We start from the raw sequence: 25,219 nt of genomic DNA, 5'->3' as shown, positions 1-25,219 counted from the left end.
TCTCTAACCTTAGAAACTGACTCTGGAGAGCCCCACCAGGGGACCTAGATCTCTAACCTTAGAAACTGACTCTGTATAAGCCCCATGAGTTTCCCTGAAAAAGACCGAAGGAAAAGCGAAACAGAAAGCTGAGGATGTTCTTCAGCTTCTCTATTTTTTTTTTTCTTTTCCTTTACAAACTGAGATGTTACCTTCCTGTTACTGCTTAATTGAATTTCATGCCCTATTTTTATATTTTAAACTAATCCATGTTATACACTTAACAATTTTGATCTGCTATTTATTAGTGTTTTTTTCTTATTTTTTTAAATTTAGATTCTGGGTCTCGCTATGCAGTTCAGACTCATAGTGCTCCTCCTGTCTCAGCCTCCTGAATACTGGAATTATAGCCATGTGCCTCCACACCCAGTTTTGGGGCTGGCACAGGGCACCCAGTGTTCCATTGCTAGCAGGGCGTGTGGTTCCAGGGACTGAACGCAGGACTTTGTGTTACTAGGCAGGCACTTATGCCGCTGAGCTATCTCTCTAGCCCTATCAGTGTCTCTCTAAGCTCCCATCTTATTGTAGTCTCTTTAGTTTATAGTCCTTGGAGAGGTTTTCTGTGTGGGTAGTCAGATTGTTGTTCTACTTATACAGATAGGTAGATAAATAGATGGATAGGTATGTGGGCAGACAGACAGACAGACAAGAAGGAAGGGTCTCGTGTTAATTCATTGTATTTGATATATTAATAATGGATACTTTTTACAGATAAGCGATTTGGGGGAAAAAGGTTTGAAGCAAGATTAAGCATTAATATTTGGCTTCCTAAAGGTCTTTAAAAATGCACTTCTGTGAAGAATGACGTGCATACTTGTTTCCCTCCTTTTGCCTTTGATTTTCTGGGTAGCTCATCAGGACTCCTGTAGACAATGAAACTTTATTTTTGTGCTCTTGCCTAGATTTTAAGCTACCTTAATCATAATATAAAGCACATGGATATAAATTTTAAAATGTAAATTTTTACTATGAATCTTAGAAATATTGAGGAGAAAATATTTCAGCTGAAAAAGGCATAAAGCACATTGTCTCCATTACTTTTTCTCAGGCTGAGACAAAATACCTGATGCCCAGAATTAAGGAAGGAGTGGTTTACTGAGCTCACAGTTCATGGCGGTTTCAGCCCAAATGGTCTCCGATCCCCACATGCATGCGTCAGGAATCCCCTCATCACTTCACAGTACTGATTATCCAGAGACACACTGGTCTTTTTGTTTGGAAAGTTTTACTTTGAATTTTTTTTTTTTGTACTTTTGAATGTATTGTGTAAGCTCAATTTTGTTTCTTATAAAATGGAGTATTGAATGTTCATTGGCAAAGATAGTCCTGAAGTCCTAATTCCTGCTTAAAAATCAGTCTCCACATTCTAATATGTTCCTCTGGTTCACTTAGCCACATTTTCCCATAGCAGCCTGATTTCCTTAACAGCTTCTAACCTTTATTTTCTCAAAGGGATGTGATTTTAAGTGTCTGATTTGGGAAGTGGCTTCCACTCAAGATAAGATAAAACAAGCACTAGAATGTGCAGAAATCAAAGTTGTGGGGGAAGATCTACAATTGGAATTTAATTCTATATAGAACACCCATTATACAAGTGGATTTTAGACACTGCCTATATTTTCGATATATGCTGATCTACTATGTCAGAAAATGCATGTGCCATCTAATATAGTGAGGTTGGCCAATGATTGCTGGTGCAGTAAATTATTGGTCACATTCTACCTATAGGAAAGAGAATTCTCATTGTTTGTGTCAACTAAAATGTAAGCATTAAATATTTTTGAGGGTTGGATAACAATAATGACATGGAATAATCCAAAAAGACTCTAGAAAGGGAACAAAACATACAACCGAGTGTAGAAATACCCACACTGAGGTTTTGTAACTGGGATAAATTCTCAGAACAATGTAGACATTCTGAAAAGATGCAGATATTTGTGGGAGAGACCCTTCATCTTGTTATTTGGTCTGCTCTGCAGATGGGTTCGTTCGTTCCTCCTGCGCCCACGTGCCCACCTGTAGCCCAGTGCCTTTGGTCCCGTGACATCTTTACTTGAAAAAGAGACATCTAGAATTCTTTTGGGAGTTACTGGACAGAAACTGGAACAGCCTTACATGGTGTGCACTGATACTATTTATAGAAAGCCAAGCCCACCTCTTTATTCCTGTACTCACGCACACACTCCCTCCTACTTTCCTGTTCTATCCAGGAAATCCTCTCGGATACTAAATTTGTTTTACACCCTTAAAGTTATAGTTACTGAATGCACATGAACATTATCAATTCAAAAAATAAAGACCTAACTGGCCGTGGTTGCTTATAAGATATTCCCTATAGTTCTTCTGGGTTTTTACTTCTGAATTATTCTAGAATGGAACTCAAGGTCTTGTGTGTGTTGGCCAAGTGCTGTACCATGGAGCCACACACACCCTGGCCTGGTCTCAGGTTTGCACTCCAGAGGAATGAGTCTTCCACTGTTGGTTCTTAGCAACATACACACAACCCTCACAGGGCTTCCGTACCTGTAAGGTTTGTTTCCGTAATAGTGTGCTGATTATCATTGAACTGGATAACACTGAATACATTGGTGTAGCTATGACAGATTAATTCTTTTTATTCTTTCAAACCCCTATTGTTTTATGTGTGTAATTCCCCCCCTTGCCTAGACCCAGTTAACTGTTTCTGTGAGCAGGTCCTCAATTTTTTACTTTGTCCCTACTTTCCTGTCCTAGCCCCATCTTCCCCCGGTGTCGACTCCGTCCCCTTGCAGCGCACAGGCAGCCAGCACGGGCCTCAGAGCGCAGCCGCAGCCACCTTCCAGAGGGCCAGCTATGCCGCGGGCCCGGCCTCCAACTACGCGGACCCCTACCGACAGCTCCAGTATTGTCCCTCCGTGGAGTCGCCCTACAGCAAATCCGGCCCCGCTCTCCCGCCTGAAGGCACCTTGGCCAGGTCCCCGTCCATTGACAGCATTCAGAAAGACCCCAGGTGGGTAGATCCCTTTTTCTTTTCCTTGAGATGTCTGAACAGAGTTTGCAGCCTTGCACTTTGCTTTCATCCTTTGCCTGGCATCGCTGCATTGAGGGCAGTGGCTAAGTGTGAAAAGAACGACTTGCTCCAGTGCTCATTGATTGATCTGAGTTCTCAGGCCGGATGCCTAGTGTCTTCTGTGGCTCAGTACCAAAGCGTAAAGATCTTTTGATGGGAACAGCAAGAGGTGCTGGGGGTCTCAGGCGTTGGATAAGATCTAGAGAAGCCTTCTTTAATGCAGCAAAAGCCAAAAACAAAAGACAGATGATCCTGTCCTTTGACATCAAGTGTGTTACTGACTCAGTGGAAGCCTGTGTGGGCACCATGTGTCTTTCTGCTTATCAGTGTAAAGGACAAACCTCCCAAGTTATATTAGAAATTGAAAATTTAAAATTCCCTATTATCATTTTTCCGTGTTTCAAAATAAACATTAGGATTAAGTTGTTTGGGCTTGATAAACACTCAGACATAGTATACTAAAGAAATAGTTACCGTGTGGTTTATTTTTCACTTTTCTTCCAGCAGTGGTAGGGGATTTAGGATGTTCAATTCTGAAGTTGGGATTGGCTCTCTTTAGGGTTAAATGATGTTTTATTCATAGTTATTGTGTCTAAGCAGACAGAGTCCCGTGAACACATATATCAGCATCTGTGAGCACTACCAATCGGTCACAGTTCTGGTCTAAGTCTGTAGAACGGCAGCTGCCTTAATTCCAGTGGTAAATGCAAAGTTCATCCCAAGGAAATTTCACACACAATACTCAGATCCTGTGAAATGTACTGAAAAGTCTACATACAGCCTTTTGCAAAAAGAAGTTACTTCTACAAATACAAAAGACAGGACAGGATGGTTCTATAGTGTTCTTTGAGATGGTCTTCAATACACACCCAACCCACTTGGGAACTCCTTGCTAAATATGGTATTTGGAGTAACCTCCACTGTAAATCGAATTACAGTAAATGCTCATGGTTCGCTGTGAGAAACCAGAGGATAGCCTGGATCTGCAGAACTCAGTGTACTCGTTTTCTAGATTTTCAACCTTAACAGCAACCTATATTTGTGATTCTGAGATTTTCTTGACACAGCCACAGTGGTATCTCAGCTCATGAACTTAATTTTTTCCCCTGATTCTGGTAGCAAGCTGAATTGGGCAAGAACCAGATCAAGTCAGTGGTTAGGCTCAGTGTTGACCTTCAGGGGGAGTTTGATCTGGTTCTTGGTCTGCAAGCAGACTCACGAAGAGAATTGAGCTCTTGAGCCAAGGTGCCGTTTTCTAGAATATTCTTCAGAAAATACTTCACCAGTCTCTGACACACCACTGAAAATAGGACAGAAGTACAGCATTAAGCAGTGCTAAAAGAAAAAAATATGTATATATTATTGAATTGGTATTATTTATATTTATCATTATATATTTAAATCGAGAATAAGCATTTTCTCTCCAAAAGAAAGACATTATATTTTCATATTAGAAGAAATAAGCTTCATAAGAAACCACCTTTGTATTTCTCTAACTACGGTCTAGTTTCTGTAATTTTTATTGTGTTAAATATAGTTTATTTATGGGGCCGGTCAGGTAGCTCAGTGGACTAAAGTGCTTGCTTCAACAGAGGGCAGCTGCCAGGGCTCAATCCCCACTGGGCCGTGCCAGCCCTGACCCTGGGTCGTGCTGAGACAGTGACTGAGACTGGGCGTGGTGGCGCGTGCCTGTAATCCCAGCACTTGGTAGACTGAAAACAGGAGAATCACTACAAGTCGCATCTACATAATGAGACCCTGCACACCCTGTAGACCCTGCTCTAAATTTAAAAAGAAAAGTTATTTTAATAAATGGGATGTTCTTTCCATTTTGTATTGCTGTCATTCTTCTAGGCATTCTTTCAATATATTATCACAGATTTTTGAGTTCTAGATGTTACTCATATTTACTGAGTGCTTGTGATGAACCAAAAAAGGGAGAAACACCAATAGAGAAGGTGGAGCAGGTAAGAGAATTTTAGCCACTAATCCTTTGTATGTGTTAAGTGGATATGCAAATGACTTATTAATGCTATGTGAATTACAAGTTTATTATTTTTAAGAATGCCTGGTATTTGCATTAATTATGTGCCAGTTCTAAACATCACATACTGCTAACTTTAGCTCACACGTGTAGACAAAGCAAGGAGAACCATTTGGAGAACCAGCACTAGGTTAGTGTGCCTTCGTACAACTGAGATCAATAAACCTTGCATTCACGAAGAGTACTAAGGACAGCAATGCCCCCCTCGTAGAGCTTTCACCTGATGAAAATATTATTAATAATAATATTCATATGTTAAAATATTATTATTTAGTGGGAAAAGTGCTAAATCTAAAAAGTGAAATTGTAAAATATAATACTTTTTTTAGACAACCTCTTTTTTGCATTTTCTTTTGAATAATGGATTGTGACTCTTCCTAAGCAAATATTGCTAAGTTTTGCTGAACCTAGCTTGCAGGGTTCATACATACTTACTTTGACATTATGAATTATGATTGAAACTTTGTCTTTTTACTTTTCCACTTTCATATATGCGTATACCTAGAGAATATGTTGACGTTTCATTTGTCATCAAACACCAGGCCGTGTAAGCCTCTTTACCACTGCGAGCAAATGGTCACCGCAGGTCACAGCCTTCAGACTTTCTTTGCTTCCATCTTTGACCGAAGCCTCCTTCGGGGGAGACTGATGTCCCATATTATTGCCTTAAGTGAAGATCAGGGGCATGAAATGAATTCCCAAAGATCACCCTGTGCTGCCTGGTTCGTACCCCAGTGAGCACCCACATGTCTGGCGCAGCAGAGTCCATGCTGATGTGTGTTGGCATGGGTACATTTGACTGTTCGTTAAAAAAAAATAAGAAAGGGAAATACTGCATTTAAGTCTGACAGGATTTGGAACCACGGAGGGTCTGCAGCAGGTATTTATGTGGAGGGTCTGGGAAGAGTGAGGAGAACAACGTCTAACTCCCGCACCCTGGTAACTGCTTAGTTTTTGATCTTTGTTGTTTTGTCTTCTTTCTTTTTCCAATTAACAGTCTTGTTCACCTTACTACAGGCCAGTTTCTTATCTCTATTAAAAGTCTGAGTGCTACTCAATGAAAACTTTTCAAGCAAATACGGAATTTAAATATAAGAATTTGAGGTCATCCAACTCGAGAGCCTATAAGCTTAGAGTTAGTCCAGGTGACGGGAACAATGAAAGGACTGGTTCTGAAGGGTTGGCTTTTTTACACCTGTCTGGCTCAGGTCTATGGATTGGGGCAAAACTTGGGTCTTTTAAAATGCTCTCAAATATCAGCTGCCCACTCCAACAAAGAATGCACAGAATCTTTTATGAATAGAGATGGTAAAATCCAATTTTCTTTTTAAAGTCAACAATCACTAGGAGAATGATTTTTATACATCTAACATTCTCTTTACAGCCACGTCTCCTAGAACATATTTATTTTGTTATTAGATGTTGTCTTCCATGAAATGCAAATCTCTTCAGGGTGTGTGACACAGCTAGGCTGCTGGGGATATGGCTCAGTGGCAGAAGCACCTGGCTGACACAGCTCATACATTTTTGGGTCCTACATCAAATACTGAGTTCTACATCCAGTTGTCTCTAAGCATATAAGTCAAAAATAAGTCTTAAATTGCATGCAAGAGATGTCAGTGATGTTGGAAGTGAGGTCATAATAGCGTTCTTATTTTGAAAATTTGATTAATGAACTATAAAAGTGTGCAAAGTAAAGCTAAGACACCAGGGTATACTAAATATACTATAAATGTTATCATCTCTTAAAGAAGAAAAAAGAGGCCGAAAACATTGTAGTGGCTCCATGTGTTTTAATGGGCACAGCACGTTGGAATTATGATTGACAAAGCCCTCTCTGGGATGCGGTTATGCTTCCTGTTCATGATCCCAAAAGCGAGTTTTCAAATGTGCTCAAAGAAATCTCATTTGTGGCAAATGTGATTTACAGTGAACCTCTTGTTTTTGTGCTTCATACTCGACAAATGCATGTGACAGCACATTTCAACGCAGACTTTAGGTCCAAATTATCACCTATGTTTTTATTTGTCTCCATTAAATGTATCTTCCATGGAGCTGTTTTATTTCAAGTCACCAAAATTTATTAAGAATGTAAAATTAGATACTTTAAAAATTGTATGTACATTTCAACTATATTTTATTTGCCATTTTGAGATTTTACTAGAAGTTATTTTATTTTGAGCATCATATTGCTAGATCTCATTAAAAAGTATTGCCTATAAATATTTTATCATTAAGCAAACCTCAGTAATGTATTTCAAATGCTATCTCTTACTAATTTTTGATATGCATGCATAATTGATAGCAAATTGAATGTTCAACAAGCAAAACATAGTGCAAAATGCTTTGAAAATGGTGAAAAGTTTGAAGAAGGGCTTTGAGATCTTAAAGTCGAAGCCACATCATTATAGAATTTATTAGGTAACTTAAGTAACATGCTAAAGTGTTTGCAATAAAGCGTTTGAAATGTCCCCGAAGCCTCGTTCTCCTGGCTGGAGAATCCCTGGAGAGTGTTTCAACTTAGATACTCGGTAAACACGCAGGTAACTGCAGGGTCCGCGGAGCCTGAAGTGTACAGACCCTCAGAGTCTGAAGAGCTCCTGGAAGGCACCGTTCACCCAAGTCGGTGCAAAGCCTCCGCACAGCTGCCTGACCACCTCCAGCAGCTGGCCACCTGTGGCTTCTAGAACCATCTTATTTTTTTTCTTTTTTGAATAACTCACATCTTTGCAACTCATTTATATTATACAGCATATGCATCTGAATTCACCCCTGCCTCTTGTGTCTAAGCTTGGAAATTACAGGAATTCCCCACATTCCTTCTCCAAAGTATGCACTGTTCTGAGGTCAGGTACCACAGCTCCCACGAAAAGCCCTGGCTCCTGTCCCTGCCCTGACTGCTGTTTTCCATGAGCTGCCGTTGCTGCCCCTGCCTGGGTGATCAGTCTCCTTCAGACCCTGCCTCTCACCCCACTAGCAAGCATAGAAATTATGTGTTACCTGGTACTAACCTGGGCTCCTTGTGGGGATTTTTGATATTGGGATGGCAATGTTTATAACAGTGACAATATTAACAATGACAGTTAAGCTTACAGTAGTACCTTGGCTCATGAATACCTCTGTTCACTAATAATTCAGTTCCGGAACAGAAGCATTTAGCAAAATTTTACTGCTGTTCACAAACTGCCAAGCCAAACTCGAGCCGTCCTCCCCAGAATTGTGGAACCAATGAACTTTGTGAACCAAGGTAGCACTGTAATTTGAAATTATGGCCTGAGCTCATTGTTAAACTTTTATATTTTTATTTAACTTGATTCTTTCCAAATCCCTATGACATAACATTCTACAATGTCAGATTCACATATGGAGACTCAGAGAAATAGATAATGAATCCAAATCTGACTAATTTCTAATCCTGTGTTTCTAGCTAGAATCACAAGGACTGATACCAGTATTAACTGCGAAATTAAGCAAAATGCCATGCCTTTTCCAACATGATTTCTGCAAAGCTATGAATTAAGTATACTTACTTCAGATTTTTAATTTTCTTTTCAAATTAAATGAGGAGCTTAATGTTCACTTTTCGTAAGGTTTTTATGGTATGGGTCCATCACAGGCCCCTTTTCTAGGTCCCAGTTTTATGATCCAGGATAATTACTGTAATTCCTGCTGCGGGTTCCTTGGCAACTTCAGACATACCTTGCTTATCTCCTGTGGGTTTTACCAGTGGCTGGCCAAAGCTGGCCCAGTGGCAGAGCACTGAAGCCCTCTGCCCTCTGAGCTCTTCTTCCAGATCTATCCCAAGGCACTGGATGTGCTCCAGGTGACTTTGTTCTGAAGGATTCTAGGATGGCTTCTCCAGATTTAATGACAACATGAACCTATCTTTGTTCTTTCAGGAGCTTTACAAGTTGTGTGTGAGAGAAAGATGGCTGCACAAATAGCCATGATGCACTGACTTAGTAGGACAGGTGCAAGCAAAGAAGCACAGAAGGACAGGCTAAGGGGTCTGTCAGGCTTCACAGATAGATGTTATTTATATAGGAAAAAATGAAGCTATCCGAGAAAAGAGAGCACTTAGAAAAGAGGCTTCAAGCACAGAGGGGAGGGCCCATTTGAAACACTGAGGCCTGGTGCAGAAGGGCTTGGTGGTCACACAGCAGCATCTCTGAATGTCGCTATGTGTCCTTTGATCAGGGTAAATGCCAACTTTCACCTCCCTATGCGCGAATTGCTTAGGGCTCCTCTCTTGGTCGGTTTGCACCATCATGACAAAAGTACTACAGGCTGGGTGACTTCCATACAAAAGAAACTGACTTGTTCAGGGTCTGAGATCTAGGAGTGTCCCATCAAGGAGAGCAGATTGTGTCATTAGTGAAAGCCCTTTCTTCCTCAGTAGGGGCTAAAGCAGCTTGTAGGGACCTCTTTTATAAGAATATTAACACTACTTGTAGAGACTGCATTCCCAGGATTCCTCAAAAGTCTCTCCCTTCTAACACCAACATTCTGGTGGTTAGTATTCAACATATGAATTTGAAGATGCCACAGATATTCCAGAACATAGCAGCTGCTGTAACAAAGGCCCACAAACTAGGTAAATCTAAACTGATGGAAACGTAATCTTCTACAGTTCTCAAGGCCAGAAGTCTTTTTTTCTTCTTGGCAGAACCGGGGATTGAACTCAGGCCCTTGCGCTTGCCAGACAAGCTCTTTTCCTACTAAGCCATCTCCCCGGCTCCTGAAGCCAGAAGTCTTAAATCAAAAGGTCTGCAGTGCGATTTTTCACTCCAGATATCTGATGGAGAAGCCTTCTTTTGGCCTATTCCAGCTCCTGGTGGCTCCAGGCGTTTCTTTTGTTCGTGGTTGTACCACTTTAGTCCTTGCTCTCTCCTCATGGGATCCTCAACTCTTCCTCCATCTGCTTCTGCTTACGTCTAAGGACGTGGTTCATTGGATTTAGGGCCCATGCTATTCACTATGGCCTCATCTTACCTTAACATCTGCAAAGACCCTATTCCAAGTAAAGCCACCTCATAAGGTTCTGGGTAGACACTAATTTAAGGAGTTACTACTCAATTAAATACACTTGCCTTGGCACGCTAGTATATTGTGAATACTCTAAAAGTGTTGTACATGGGACTTATATCAGGGTGTTTCAGAGATAAATATTTCAATTCTTTTCATTTCGTCTTACCTTTCTCATCATGACTTTCTTTATAATTATTTAGCAATGTAGCTAAATAGTTTAGAAGCAAATCTAACATTGCATTTTTCCTGATTAATGTAGCTGGTGTTGGTAACTCCTGGGGAGATGAGCCGGCTTGGCCGTCTTTTGGCTCTTGAAAATGTTTTCATTGTTAGTTCTGTCTTGCTCATTTTTGGAGGAATAAAGTAGATGACGTAATTGAAGCTCTAGTTGGATAAACATGCATCAGCAGCAACAGTGATTGCTTTGCAAAGAGAAGGAGCTAGTAAGTGCGGCTACAGCAACACCTGCTCGTTATGGCTTCTACTCAGACGCGCCATTGGCTGAGGTATGGGCCAGCAGCAGGCCCAGGTTCAGCACCAAGAGGAGCCAATATGTCATCTTTCTCCTTTATGTAGTAAAATATGTGAGTAAAGCTCCAAATGTTCTCTTTCTCATCAAAGATTCTATATGTCATCAAGGGAGCAACTTTGTTCACCCGTGGGATCCACGCTGCTCCTCAGCCCGAGGAGCAGCAGATACGGCCTGTGAAGACAGTCATGCGCAAGGTGAGGGGCTTCCCACCCAGTGGCGATCGGGCTGCGGTCCTGTCCACTCTGCCCTCACTGTCTGCGAAGTGAAGTAGGAAACTTGATAGCCACGCCTTTGGGAGATTATTGTGATGACGCAGTATATTAAGGCCTTACGGTTTGTGGAATACTTCCTGGTATGGAGCAGCACTGTTAGACTTGGCTGCTAGTGCCAGTCCTGTGTTGTCGCCTGCCCCTCATTCCTGTGCACAGAAAGACCGTAGCAGTGGCTGAGAATGGTGCTTGGGTGTCAGACCCATGAGGAAGTGGGGAGAGATACACAAGCCCAGAGCTTCCAGCACTGGGGACAGCAAGGAGGACTAAGGGCACAAGCCTGGAGCCCCTCCTGCAGCAGGAGGCAGTGGGAGCTATGAGTGAAGGCAGCTCTCGGGCCCACAGGAAACTGGGAGGCGGTGTCACTGAGCACTCAGTCCTCAACGCTGAGAGAGGAACTGGAAGATAGAAGAGAGGACTTCACTGCAGAGTGACTCTTTGTTTCACAAAGCTTTTCTTTGCAAAAATTCCTTTTATCAATGTAAAAGGAAGTAATATTTGTAATACTGATTTTCTTCCCATACCTAGAGTAATATTCTGCTTCATGTCTTTAGAACCACTTGGAGGAAGAATTAGCTGTATTGATAAACTATCAATTCATGTCTAACACGGTATCCTCAATTTATTTACCCACAGGCAGGTCCAGCATACGGGTTTCCAGAACACAATGTGGGTCAAAAGAATTAGACAGTAGTGAAGAAAAAATATCTATACACCAGGTATAATTAGTGAGTTAATCTATGACTCATTAATAGGCACTCCAACTATTGTGATAGTCTAACTCTGTTTTGTGTACCCAGTACACGGGCTTTCCTCTAGGAGAAGTCTCTTCATTGTTTATGTACTGTTAGCACCACCAGCTCTACTCCACATTCAGAGGCTCAGGCCTGCAAAGACCTAGCTATCCACAGGGGTCACCCATGGGGGCCCTCCTACCACTGGGCTCCAGATAGGTGGGTACATCTGTGCAACCAAGTCCCCAGGTCGCTAAAGCATATCTGATACATCGGGACTTTCCCACAGCATTTAGGGGCAAAAGCCAACTCCAGGTTAGCTAAATGTACATCTTCTCAGATAGGTCTTCCTCACTGAGTTCCTAAGCACAGAAAATGTCCTGTATACTGGGCTACTTGCTGGAGTGGCGACATCAGCCTTGTGTTTGGTCTCCATTTTGAAACTGGGAACTAAGCTATCTTTGGTCAATTAACTTCTGTCTCTAATGACATGCATGTGAGTCTTTTATGTATGCTAAAGCTATCTTTCCAGAACTTTCCTTGAGCTTTCCTATCTAAAGGCAACTGTACTCACACTTCCAGGAATGGAGATATTATCTTTCTCCAGACTCAAGAAAACTGAGAATATTCTTATGATAAATTATCATGAAAGCTTTTTTTTTTTTTCAAGTAGGCAGATAGGTAAGGCAGGATCTGAAGATACAACCCAGTATCAGAGCTATCTTGCATGAGTAGAAGTCAGAACTCCGGGAACTTTAGCCTTAATTTTATGTTCCCTATAACTCCTAAGTACAAGGATGACACATAAAATTAAAAATGGCTCGTAGTTTGATGAAATAGTGTGTCAGAGTCTCAAGCACAGTAAGTATTTTGCAATAACATTACCAGTCTATGTGAAACTGTAGCTAGCAATTCTTAACTTGTCCTGCTTTGTGTCAGTTCAGCATCTTGTGGTGACCCTGTGCACGACAAGCGTGTGGTATGTGTGTGCGTGTTGTGGGACTGGGTACTGTTGTGCAGGAAGAGAGTTGGGGTCTTCGCACCACTCTGTAATAGTCCTGTTGTGTAAATCTACAAAGGAGAAGGTATATCTACCGAAGGTGAGGGAAGAGAGTCTACTTCCCCATTTGGAAGAAATGATCAGAATGTTTTAGATTCAAAAGGATGAACCTGAATAGCAGGGTGCCCGCAAAACAAGCTGAAAACCAAACCAAGGGAGCTTCTCTCCCTGGGGTGCCCTGGAGAAACAGGTCTGCTTGCAAATGGAAAGACAGCCCTGGAATCTAAATGCTCTGATTTGATGTGCAGATTTTATTCAAAAATCTATATGCTCCCATGCGCTTCCCGCTTGTCACCTTTTCAGAGTTCTGGGAAGTGGTTTTGAAGGAATCAAAAGGAGGTTTATCAAAGGAAGGTCCTGTGAGTCTTGTCTTGGGTGAGATTATAAACATTGGGGTCAGCCCCCCTCCTGCCTGAGGTTGCTTCCCGTGCGTGGGGTCCCCCAAAGCTGGGACAGTTCCCCCTGTAGCCAGGCATTTTTCAGTGTTGCCTTCTGGACATAATTCTTGTAGTCCTAGGCTTAACTTTATATAAATTGGTAGATTATATGTGAATGTGTGTATAATATGGATAAATAAATGTACACACAATACTATGTGTATAGATGCATATGTACGTATACGTGTGTATATACAAAATCAGTCACTGTGACTTAGAGGTAACAAAAGTTTGTGTGTGTAGTATCTGTGTGTACGCTTGCATATGTGAGTGCATATATACAGATATTTATATTGACATATCATAATTTATATCTAAAATAGTATAGTATATATGTATGTATATGTTCTGTGCACATTTAACCAGAACTAAGATCTATCAAATTTGCATAATCACATGATTGTTAGTGTTACGGAGGACACATAATAACAAGGTATTAATTTTCTGTCTTTTCTATTTGTCAGTGTTGATAGCGTGTAGAAAGTTGAAATAATAAATCAGTGAAGCTACGAAAACACAGAGTTCTTTCCTATGTAGAAACCAGATGAGTCACAATAGCTCTTTGATTCTTAATGGGGAAGCTTCTGGCTGTCGCCGTGTGCATTTAGTAGGCTTCAGTATCATTGAGTTGAACTTTGCACAGTCACGTGCTGTTCAGATTACTCTGTGTTTTCCAGATAGCTTGGCCACTTCCTACTTAAAAGAATGCCTCCTGCTCTCTTTCACTCATCCTACTATGGAAAACCTACTGGATGTGTAGTATATCTCAGTGAATCCATCCTCTAAGCCATCACTGTTTATTCCATCAGAATGAAGATCCCCTCTGCCCGTGTCGTGCACAAACCATACAGATATGGCTTGATGTCACCAGTCACCTGTCATCACCATCTGACTGTGAACATTTAATTGAAGACAAAAATGGAGCGCTCAAAACATTTATTGTCTTGCAATGCAAGTTGTAGTTGACTGTCAGTTGTTAACTAATGGAAATTAATTCCCATCTCTTCTTGAGATGTTTTTCAGTTAATAGTGCTCATTAATTTGAAGGCACTGACATCAACAGAAAGAAAATTAGCATTTTATACTAAGAAAAAGTATGTTTTAAACTGAAGTTCCTTTGCTCATGATATGTTACAGTTTGACAAGTCCAGTGACTTAATTTTTTCATCTACTGAACATCATTTTCAGCTGCTCTGAGCTGCTGAGTCAAATGTGCTCTAGCAGCCACTCAATTCTAGTAAGAAAATGAGAAAGAGAGTAAGGAGAAGAGGAGGAGGAGAGTGCACTCCATGGGAAATCCACTGGGCGAGGCCTTTCCATGCCCAGAATGTGTTACATCCTTAAGTACATCGAAGGTTGAGGTGAGGGAAACATCTTCACCTTTTCATTGGATTATTTCTCAGTTTTCTGAAGATCTTGCAATGACTGCTTTGTTCTGTCCTTGTTTCTATTGTTTAAAATGTCATGTGGTGCACAGTCCGTGGGCCCGCAGCTTGGGGGCCTCTTTGGAGCTGAAACACCGTGCTGATGAAACTTCGGCTGTGCTTCATAGCCAGGTCACTTGCGATGAACCCCTGAGGGGAGGCCTCAGTGTACCTCAGGAGCTGTGGTGTTCCAAAGGCTGTTACAGTAAGACTCTGGGATGGTTTCCCAGCCTTTGAAACCAGTCCAGTGCTCCCCAACATTTCTGGAATTCTAACACCAGTTGTGCTTCAAAAGATAGGTGGGCACTAGCACAGGGTAGCCAGTCTCTTATTTTGCAGAGGATCACCTCCAACCATTAATTCACAAGAAAGGCAGACACGAAATGACCTCAGAATGTAGGGCAGCCTTTGCAGTGCAATAAAAGAGATGTTATGAAAAATGTCAAAGTTGGTTTGAAGACCAATGTTTGGAAACCACTGACTCAAAAGCCCCAGTGAGGGAGCAGTTGCTTCTCTGATCAAGGGCATAGTGTGAAGTGAGCTTGGATTATTCACATAGGTCCCACCGAATGGGAAAATGAAAGTTTGGCTTTGTGTTTACTTTCCCTATATATACTGTTCAATACATTGATAACTAGTGAATCACTAGAATTATAGCTTTCTGAATATCATCATTTTTTCACAGAAACGATACAGTTCTAAGTGTTAATCATTTTGGGAAAATCTCCCAATACATAGCATACTATGTAAAATTAATAGGAATAAAATTTGAGGTCACAAATCTTCAGGATGATCCCCCAGAGACCTTCCCTCCTGGAAATCTCACCCTGTGTCATTCTCTCCCATGATGAATTAGAGCTGCCCTGTGCACCCAGTAGAGTACTTTGTATGGTGTCAGAGGTAGAAAACTCAGGTCACTATTCTGAGGACATTCAGGCAGGACCAGGTGAGGAACGGACTTACCCACCATGTTGCATCACCATTTGGAGGCAAAGCCCCCAGTGCCATGGAGACTTTCGTTCTTCCAGGTCATCTCCTGGACGTCATGCAGCAGAAATGGTCATTCACACTCTTCTTTGCCCTAGATTTGTGCTTAAAGAAACCAGGATGCATGAAATTATTATTATGTTTTCAGCCATTGAGTTGTGGAATCTTTTTGTTGTAGCTTAGCTGAGTTAACATCTTAGCAAAACTATTAACTTCCAATATCTGCTGTAGAATTCTCTTATTTTTGACAACAACAAAGGCAAAAGGTTAAAATCATCCACATATTTATGAGTTTATGAATGAACAAAATTATATATATATATATATATATATATATATATATATTCAGTTATTCTCTCATTTCTGGGACAAATATTTTATGCCCAAATTGAAGGAAGGAAAGGTTTATTTAGCTCACAGTTACTGGAGGCTTCAGTCCATACTTGGTTGGCTCCAAGGCAGAGTGGCACATGGCAGAGGGCAGCTGTTCATGGTGGAGGCAAAGAGCAGAGAGCAAAAGGGAGGGGCAGCAGCACCAGTGACTGCAGACAGTGAGTCTGTCTCCCTTAAGTCGCATTCAGGCTGCCCGCCCCAGGCTACTCCTCCCTTTTGCTCTTTGCTCTTTGCTGCCTCTGTGAATGGTTGCTCTCTGCCAAGTGCCACTCTGCCTTGGAGCCCGCTAAGTATGGACTGGGAGTAATCCACATAATTCCAGCAGCACTCACATCCCTAATCCCAATGGGTCATGACTTAATCACAAAATCCAGAAGTCTGCCCCATGACTGCATGAGGCTTTGGGGGGACAAGTAGACATAAACCATAACATATATGTATATAATAAAATTATATATACCTTATATAATATAATGAAACATTACTCAGCCTTAATAAGCAATAGAGTACTAACACATATCACAATGAAGATAAATCTGAGACATTTATGCTGAGTCAGATAAGCTGAACCTGGAAAGGCAAATATTGTTGGATTCCAACTGCATGAGGTATCTACAATGTCAAATTTGCAAGACAGAACATAGGAAAGTGTTTACCAATGGTTTTACGGAGGGCACAATGAAGAGCTAGTGTTTAATGAACACAGACTTTCTGTTTGGAATGATACAGATATTCTGGAGGTGGAGAACCATGATTACTACACAGCATTGTGAATGCCACTGAATGCACATTTAGAAATAGTTCATGTGATAAATGGGATGTAGTATATGCTTTGCCACCATCAGAGAGAAAGCCTCACCTAAACACTAGCCAGGTGAGAGGTCCAGTAGACGGAGACCAAAGCTCCCCGGAGGACAGGAAGAGGAAGCACGGAGCAGAAGGGATGCAGGAGTCCTGTGGACCTTGAGTGCAGTGATTTGTAAAGCAGAGCCTTCCACTGCGTCACAGAAAGCTCCAAAGCTCACTGCAAAGGAGAACATTGAACTCTGTTTCTCCATTTATTGGTACCAAACATAGTACCCAAGTGCTTTAATCTTGTGTCCAGGTTTTCTCCAGCAAAAGTATCAATAATGTTACAATAATATATTACTTAATTATAATAGCCATAAGATTCAGTTAAAGACATAAGTATAAAATAGCTTTTAAAATTATGTGGCTAAAATCATTCTAAAGAATACATATATTTATTCACATTATTCAAGAAATAGTACCTTATAAAGGTGATCAGTGTTAGATATTTTTATGCATTCATCCATTTTTTCAAGAAATGTTTATTGAACACAAATTACCAAGGACTATTTTAGATACTGAAAACTTATACGTGGGAAGTGAGGTAAGAATATTAAGGAGGCAATAAATAGGAAGCAATAATCATATTTGAAATCATATAAACTTAAAAATAAATTGAATTTAAGTGAAAACTATCTGCTCTGTTTTTATTTCAAATTGCCCTTAGTAACTGCATATACCAGCCACCACATAATTCTATTTAATAACCTGAGTTGCTCCCACCTTGCTTATTGCTTTCTGAGCCAAAGTTACATTTCACGACTTCTACCAGGCTTAATCTCTGCCTGCACTGAGGAGGAAAAGCAGTTACCCACCACAAAGGCCCTAAATCAGAAGGCTTGCAACCAATATTGAGAAAGCACACGGAAAGTGCCTCGCGTTTCTCCCAGTACCCACAGGGCTCCTCTGCCTACCTCCCGATGTCTGCAGAGTTTCAAGCCAGGCTCAGTTATATTAGAAAAGAATTCGTTAAGGTCAATGGTAGTTAACATCTATAACTGCAGTAAAGTGCCTCGGACATTAACGAGGAGAACATACAGCCTAAGCCTTTCTAGATAAGCCGACGTGTTTCTGCAGGGGGCTTCCTAGCGTGCTTGGTGTCCTTTGTTTTCAGGATGACGGAGACATTAACAGACTTAGATTCAACATAATTCAGATTGAAAGTAACAGGCAATATTGGTCACATTGTAAATGTGGCCTATGGCAACACAAGCACTGTGTGTGTGTGTGTGTGTGTGTGTGTACATTCACACAGATGCTATAAACATACAGATACATGCATAAACACACACACACACACACACACACACACACACACGCAGATGCACAGACGGGACCTGCTCCAAGTAACTTCATTACTGTGACTTTTCAGTTTTCAAAAGGAAAGGAGTTTCTGATTACACTGTTGCTTTGATAGAAAGGACAGCATACGGGGCGGGGTGGGGGCACCCATCTGCGGTGCCATGCGTCTGTGTGTCTGCCGTTCTGGCTGCTGCTCCGCGCCGAAGCTCCGTGTGTACCGCGCTGCATCGGCTCATTCACGGCAGTGAGCAGCGCTTATGAGTTGCGCGGGAGGAGAATGCAGTCCGCTGATCTGTCAATGGGAGCTTGTTGGGGGTTTCCAGATGGTTATGAAAGAGACAGGAAAAGGTTTCAGCGGCCGTGGCCAGGCAGGCCTCATTGAGAACCGGCTCACGGGCCTGCACACAGAAGGAGCTTTGGGGCTGGGCGGGAGCAGCGAGCAGTGCGCAGAGAGGCCGGCGAGTCCTGGGACCCCTTGCAGAGCCTCTGGTGCGGCCTGGCCCGGCCCCGCTGCGCACTGCTGCGCCTCTGACCTCCTTTCGCCTTGGCTCTTCCTCTGCACCGGTCCTGCATTTCCCTCCTGTTCGTGTCACTTTCTAGCGCCATGAATTCCAGCTTGATGGAGACGTCTTAGGGGCTGAGTCTGTCCCTCAAGTTCCCTTGTTAAAGTCCCAGCTCCCAGTATGCAGGATTTGACCATATCTAGCAATAAGGTCTTTTCAATGGTGATATATTAAAAGCAGACCATTAGAGTGAGACCCTAACACAGTGGCACTAGGATCCTCATAAGAACAGGAAGAGACACAGGGGTGAGGCCAGCCAAGGACAGTGAGAATTTGGTCACCTGTGAGCCAGAGGAAAAACTTGAGGCCACCTTGACATTGGACTTCTGGTCTGCAGAACTGTGGGGAAGTAAATCCATGAGGCTGGGGATGTATTCACCCAAGGCGTGAATGCTGTTACAGCAGGCCTAGCAGACTAACCCAAGAGGCTGGCAGCATGAGTGGGTGTCCAGGATGATGCTGGACCGAGCTTTCTCACAAACCCACCCTGTGCCAGCCCCCTGCCAGAGCTAGCTTGAGGCCCGCTGAGGACCAGTGATGCACTGCTTAGATGGAATTCTGCACAAGTCCATGCCCGTGGGTCCTCAGAGGGGAGCCTCTTGGGGTGCGCCAGCTGGCCGAGAAACCCAGAGGGCGGCCAGTCTGACTGGCTGGATACTTGACATGAGTAGGTACGCCTTTTCTGAAGGTAAATTTTGAAAGCATAATTTTTTAATGTTACTAAGGATTTCACTTTATAGATTTTTTTTAATGTATTTAGTATAGGGTCTCCAGGGCCTCACTACACAGATCAGACTCATAGCGATCCTCCTATTTTCAGCCTCCCGACACTGGGATTACAGGTGTGCGCCACCACACCCAGTCTCAGTCACCATCTCAGTGCACTTCTGGGGCAGGGCCAGCACAGCATGCAGGGGGTCACCACCAGCCCCTGCATCTGCCTAAGCAGGCACTTTAGTCTGCTGAGCTATCTGGTCAGCCCTTTCTGAAGGTGTTATGGTTTGTGTATAGTTGTCCCCCCAAAGCCACATGCAGTCTCAGGACAGCTTCTGGAGTTTGTGACTGATTACTGTGGGTGTGGATGCTGGACCTGCCCTGGGGCAGGCAATTTGCATTTCAGTGTAAGGAGGGAAGAGAAGTTAGCTGCTTGAGCTGCTGCTAGCCCTCCCTTGCGCTCTTGCTCTTCGCTGCCACTGCCATGCAAAGTTGCCCTCTGCCATGTGCTGCTCTGCCTGGACCCAGCTGAATATGGACTGAAACCTCCAGTAAGTGTGAGGTAAATAAACCTTTCCTTCCTTCAATTTGGTTGTCGGGTATTTGTCCCAGCAATGAGAGAAGAGTAACTAAGACAGAAGGTAAATTTTGCATAGTGTTTAAAATACAGTGCACAAAGAAACATTGGACATAAGCTCATACTTGCCGTGCGAGGTGGAACGACTATGGGGGAAATGGCGAACGCGGGCCTCACGCTGCACCTGCCAGGGGCAGAGCTCGTCTGAGCCCCCGCTCTGGGGAAGTGGGGCTGAGCTGCTCTGCTCTGCTCAGGAGCTGGCGGAAGCACGTTCTCAATGGTCAAGATTATGCAAAATGTGAATTCTTATTCACTCTGAATGTTAGTATAGCTTTAAGTTTACTAAAAATGAAATACAGTGTGAAAGTTAACATAGATCCTTTATCCGTTCTATATTTGGGAAGATTTGTAGGCTATAGAAAGTAAGATTTGGAAAGGAGTACTATTGCAACTTTCTGTATACTTCATTATAAATCTAAGCAAAGGAGTCTAACGGGAGAAGTCACTAGTATTTTGCTAGGTTGGACATGCCTATTTATGGGAATAAAATGATTTCCCTAAAATAAGGACTATCTCTTTCAATTTCATTGCTTCAGTTTTAAAATCACTCAAAGTATTCACTCTACCACATCCTGAATTTTGCATTAAAACGCATTGTATCATGATACTCAAAAATTAAACCCTGGAGTGAACAAAACGTAAACTATCTAGCACCTTCTCTGAGCCTCACTTTCCAAGTATGGTGCTGAGACCTGGACATCGGTTAGAAGTGCAGAATCCTAGCCGCACCTCCCGTGCACCGTGCCAGAGCTGTGTTCTTCCAAAACTCAAGACGATCTCTATACACGTGGAAGTCAGAGTCCCTTGTTCAATATTCACCAGATTCGGTGTGGCACGATAGCTCATCGGACTAAAGTGCCTACTTAGGCAGACTCAAGGATTCAGTGCCTGGCTTGCTGTGTTGGTCCCGCCCCCGGGGTGCTGCGACAGTGACTGAGACTGGGCCTGGTGGCACGCCTGTAATCCCAGCGCTTGGGAGACTGAAAGCAAAAGGATCAGTATGAGTCCGACATGTGCAGTGAGATCCTGTAGACCCTTTATGTACTAAATACAAAAATCATCATCATCATCATCATCATCATCATCATCATCATCATCATCATCACCAAAATCTCTTACTCTTACACTGAAGAACTTAGAAATCAAGCAACGACACTATTGTCCCCTGTAAATGTGCTTTGAATTATGTTGCTCCGTGAGTGCACTCTGAGGCACCAGATGGTTTGACTTTGGCGATCTTAGAGTTTGATGTTATCTGATCAACCATCTGAATTTGAGGATCCAGGTGTTCGTTATAATTGATAAAAAAGAGTAACAAAATGTAAACTTTTTTTCTAGAACATTCCAGAATAACATGTTACCTTGTTGAAATTTCAGTTTCTGTTTCATTTTAAGTCAGAAATGTGAACATGCCTTTGCAAGGGTTTGAATGATTTCTTCCCTTTCCTTGTCCCCAGACCAACCCCCCAACAGCTCTCTAGTCCACAGGGAACGTTCCTTGGCTTGCTGAGGGATCTGTGCTGTTCACATCAGAGCTGCTGACCCCTGCTAGCACGCTTGATCTTTTACTGTAATACCTTTCCGCTCTCTGTCCCTCCTGTCTGCTCCTGGCCTCTGTGAGACCCAGCGTAATGGCCACATCCGGTCTTCTCTGGTTAATTCAGCCAACCGCCCTTCTCCAGCCAAGATCCTTGTCACAGGGGCAGCCACTTCCTGGGGGGCTCTGTTCTTTGCGACTCAGGTGGCACCTTGTGTGTGCTTTTTGCAGTTCAGCTGCGTGCCCCTCAAGACACTCAGCCAAGCATACCTCCCCAGCATGGGGACCATCTCAAGACTGTCCCCTCCGGCCCACAGTGGCTTGGAAGTTCTTGCCAGAAATACAAAATCGCAGACCCCAGACAACCCTGAGATCAAAACCTGCATTTTAACAAGAACCTGTAGTAGAGACTGGCTTCATTTGAGCATTCGAGCAGTTTCGATCTGAAGTCAGTGTGGCCCAACTTTTCTCCCTTTCCCACACCAGTAAAAGGCCCTCCAGTTGTGACCGCAGCACCGAGCAGAGTGCCCCTTAAGGACTTTACAGCTGCTCTCAGAAACCCACGGAGGGAGGAAGGAGAAATCCAGACACATCCAGAGGGGAGAAATATTAGGAATTACAGTCCTTAAGCTCAGGGGTCTTTGCCATGTGGCCGCGTCCTGGATGCATTTCACCAGTGTTTGATCTCACAGTGTGCCCTTCCCAGATGTCTTTTCCACCAACCGGTAGTTTCTCTGCACTTTCTTCACAAAGAACAGAGAGCATCTCTCACTCCTACATACCCTCGTTGCTTATTAACATGAAGGAAGCTTTGCAACATTTGCATGTGTGGAAATCCAAACTAGGAGTGGACTGATGTAAGTGTGTCTTACCCTAGCAATAAATGGCATTCATTCATGAACATAAACAGATCCTTTAAACACCACATCCATCTCATTAAAAGATGTATTTTTAAGAAAATTATACTTTGTATTTCATAATTATATGTCAACATTCTGTACTTTAAGTTAGGTTTCGTTCTTGTTGGGTGTTTTTTTATGTATATGGTTGTTACAGGGTCTCACTATGCGGCTTGGACTTGTGGTGATCCTCCTGCTTTCAGCCTCCCCAGCACTGGGATTATAGGCAGTGTGCACCACCACTCCTGGACTGGGGTGGGGCTGATGCTACATGTGGCGCCCGGGATTGAACTGCGGTCCCTGAGCTTGCCTAATCTTGCCTAAGCAGGCACTTTAGTCCACTGAGCTATCTCATTGGCCCCCAACATTCTGTGCTCTAGTGGTACATGTTTTAATCTTTTATAGGCTCATGATAGCCCTGATGGTCATTCAGTGCAAAAGAAAAAAGGAAGCAATGCTTTACTGTCCTACAGAATGAAAACTACATGTATTTATGGGAGCATATGAGTATTTTAATAACATAATAAAATATTTCATATATATATCTATATATATAGATATATATATATATATTATAAGAGAGAGGAATGGAGAGAGAGAGAGAATATAGATTATTTTAAGGGAAAAAATCATAAACATTCTTTAGCAGATGAAATTGCTCCATAATCTACCTTTTATTGTGTTAAGCTCTGAGCCTTTCATTAAGCCTACAAAGGAAAAGGAAAACTTGTGAGTCCATCCATTAGGCTTGATCTTTGAACCGGTTTCTCAGGAATCAGAAAGCAAACAGCAGAGCCTCCGCTGTGCTCAAACCCTGGTTCAGGCAGAAAGGGTCAGTCCTTCGGCTGCAGACTTTGATTTCCATTGAAGGCTTTCACTCTTTAAAAGCAAAGGATAATGCGTTAGGTTGAAAGCTGGAAAAATTAAACTTGGCCTTGAGTTTTCTGAAAAGTCAGCACCCATTCCTTAGCAAATTTCAGAAGCGAACTGTGTTAGCTGCACAACAATTGATTTCTTTCAATTAATACACAGCAAAGAAGAATGTCTGGAGTCCTTTCAAACAACAGCCGACCATCCCCTTCCCCACGATCTCTCCCCTCGCACTCAATGGTGCACTGTGAAGGCCGTGGCAGGCTGCCTTCACACTGGCAAGACTGGTGCGTTTCATCTTTTCAAGAGAGCTGGAATTCTCCCCTGCCAGTAACCTGAGATGCCCCCGACCTTGTGAGGATAGACACCATTTATTTCTTCATTATTATTTGCAAAAGCAAAGTCAGACACATGTTTCCAAAGACTGCCCAGATTCTTCATAGAGGTCAGGTCATGCATTCTTTTGATGGCCACCACCATGGAGTGGGAAGATTTCTTTGGTAATTTTCAACAGACACATAAAAAATGAGTCCTTATGATTGCTTATCATAAATTTGTACTTTGAGGTTTCCCCATATTCTGTTTCAAATGATTACACTTAGCACATAATATGCAGGGCTGGGACATGCAAAACATTTGACAGTAACCCTTGTGGACTGGTATTAGGCAGCAGGATTTTAACTGGATGAGGAAGGTTGCCAGAGTAGTTACCAAGTCCTGTCTTCAATCCTTTCTTCACCCAGAAGTGGGTTCTACCCTGCTAGGTCTTGGCAACAAATCAGACAGCGGTCAGCAAGCCCCTGAAACAGCCCCCCGTCACCCATCAGTAGGCAGCTGCCTCCTGGACAGCCATTGCCCATGTGGCCTCCTCCTCTGGTGGCCAAGCAGTGGCATGTTAGTCAGGCCTGAGTGTCATCCCGAATCCTCAGCAGCCCACACCCTCAAGGCCGGCTCCTGTTCCGCAGGGATCCCCACTGCTTCCTGGGACTGGAGTTCTGTTCTTGGCTGAGTCCTTCCGACTTCTCTGTCCAAATCGCCTGCCGTGGAGAACACTCACTTGTGCAGGAATGTATTTTGACTTAGAATGTAGATTTTGCTCAGTAACACATGTCTCTCTCTTGGAATGAAGCACTTTTTCTCCAATAGCTGTCAAAATGAAAAAGTCTGCATAGCAAATGCATCAAGAGGCCACCCAAAATGTAGAGCACACAACAGTTCTGTAAAGCATCGAAAGCCTGAATCTTTCCAGTGTCATCTTGCTGCTTTCATATATGCAGAAGTGACACTTGGATGAAATGCTTGTATAAGACAGTGTGTTCCTGTCACTAATCTTTTGGGGGGCTGTTCGTAAATGCTTATTATGCAATGTTATGTAACAGTGTCTTCATTGTGTCAACGGAGATTCTGTGGGGTAGCATTAAAATTATAAGGACAACATAAACACTGCCGAGATGAGGAAGCTAAGCCCATGTCTGCAAGGACCTTTGGGGTCCCTGTGGGACAATGAAGGTCAACTGTGTTCGTCCGGTTTCGCGCATCATGTGAAAACGTGAGGCTCTGATGGTAGGGGAGCAACTATCTGAGTAGGAAATAGAGAGATTTTCTGGAGAAAACTGCATGAGCTGGTTGGAGAAAAGCCGGCTCCTCAGTGAGGTTCACGACGAGTCTCACACAGAAGAGGAAGTAGGGTGCTGGTACCCACCCCAGAAGGCGCAGGTGTGGGGGGGTGTCGAGACAGCAGGGCACCAGCAGAGGGCGCCGTGCGGAGCGCGCTACCACCACCGCGCATGGTCGGTCCGTCCTTCCAGGCCTTCTTGCACCCGGGAGCTGCAGAGTCTTTTTTTTTTTTTTT

At 42.9% G+C, this 25,219-nt stretch overlaps 1 protein-coding gene across 1 annotated transcript in view; it reads left to right on the top strand.

Annotated features, from left to right (window-relative positions):
* The window catches only part of Ctnnd2 (catenin delta 2), a 927,345-nt gene that overhangs the window by 564,994 nt on the left and 337,132 nt on the right, over positions 1–25,219 (top strand). The window contains exon 11 of the mRNA XM_004625202.3: positions 2,773–3,028. Within this exon, the coding sequence (XP_004625259.2) occupies positions 2,773–3,028 (256 nt within the window). The remainder of the gene's footprint in view (positions 1–2,772; positions 3,029–25,219) is intronic.

The sequence above is a fragment of the Octodon degus genome, unplaced genomic scaffold (genome assembly GCF_000260255.1).
Source record: "Octodon degus isolate 3935 unplaced genomic scaffold, OctDeg1.0 scaffold00008, whole genome shotgun sequence".
NCBI classification, from domain to species: Eukaryota; Metazoa; Chordata; class Mammalia; order Rodentia; family Octodontidae; genus Octodon; species Octodon degus.
Note: the sequence above shows the minus strand (reverse complement) of the source record. Positions and strands in the feature narration are given on the sequence as shown.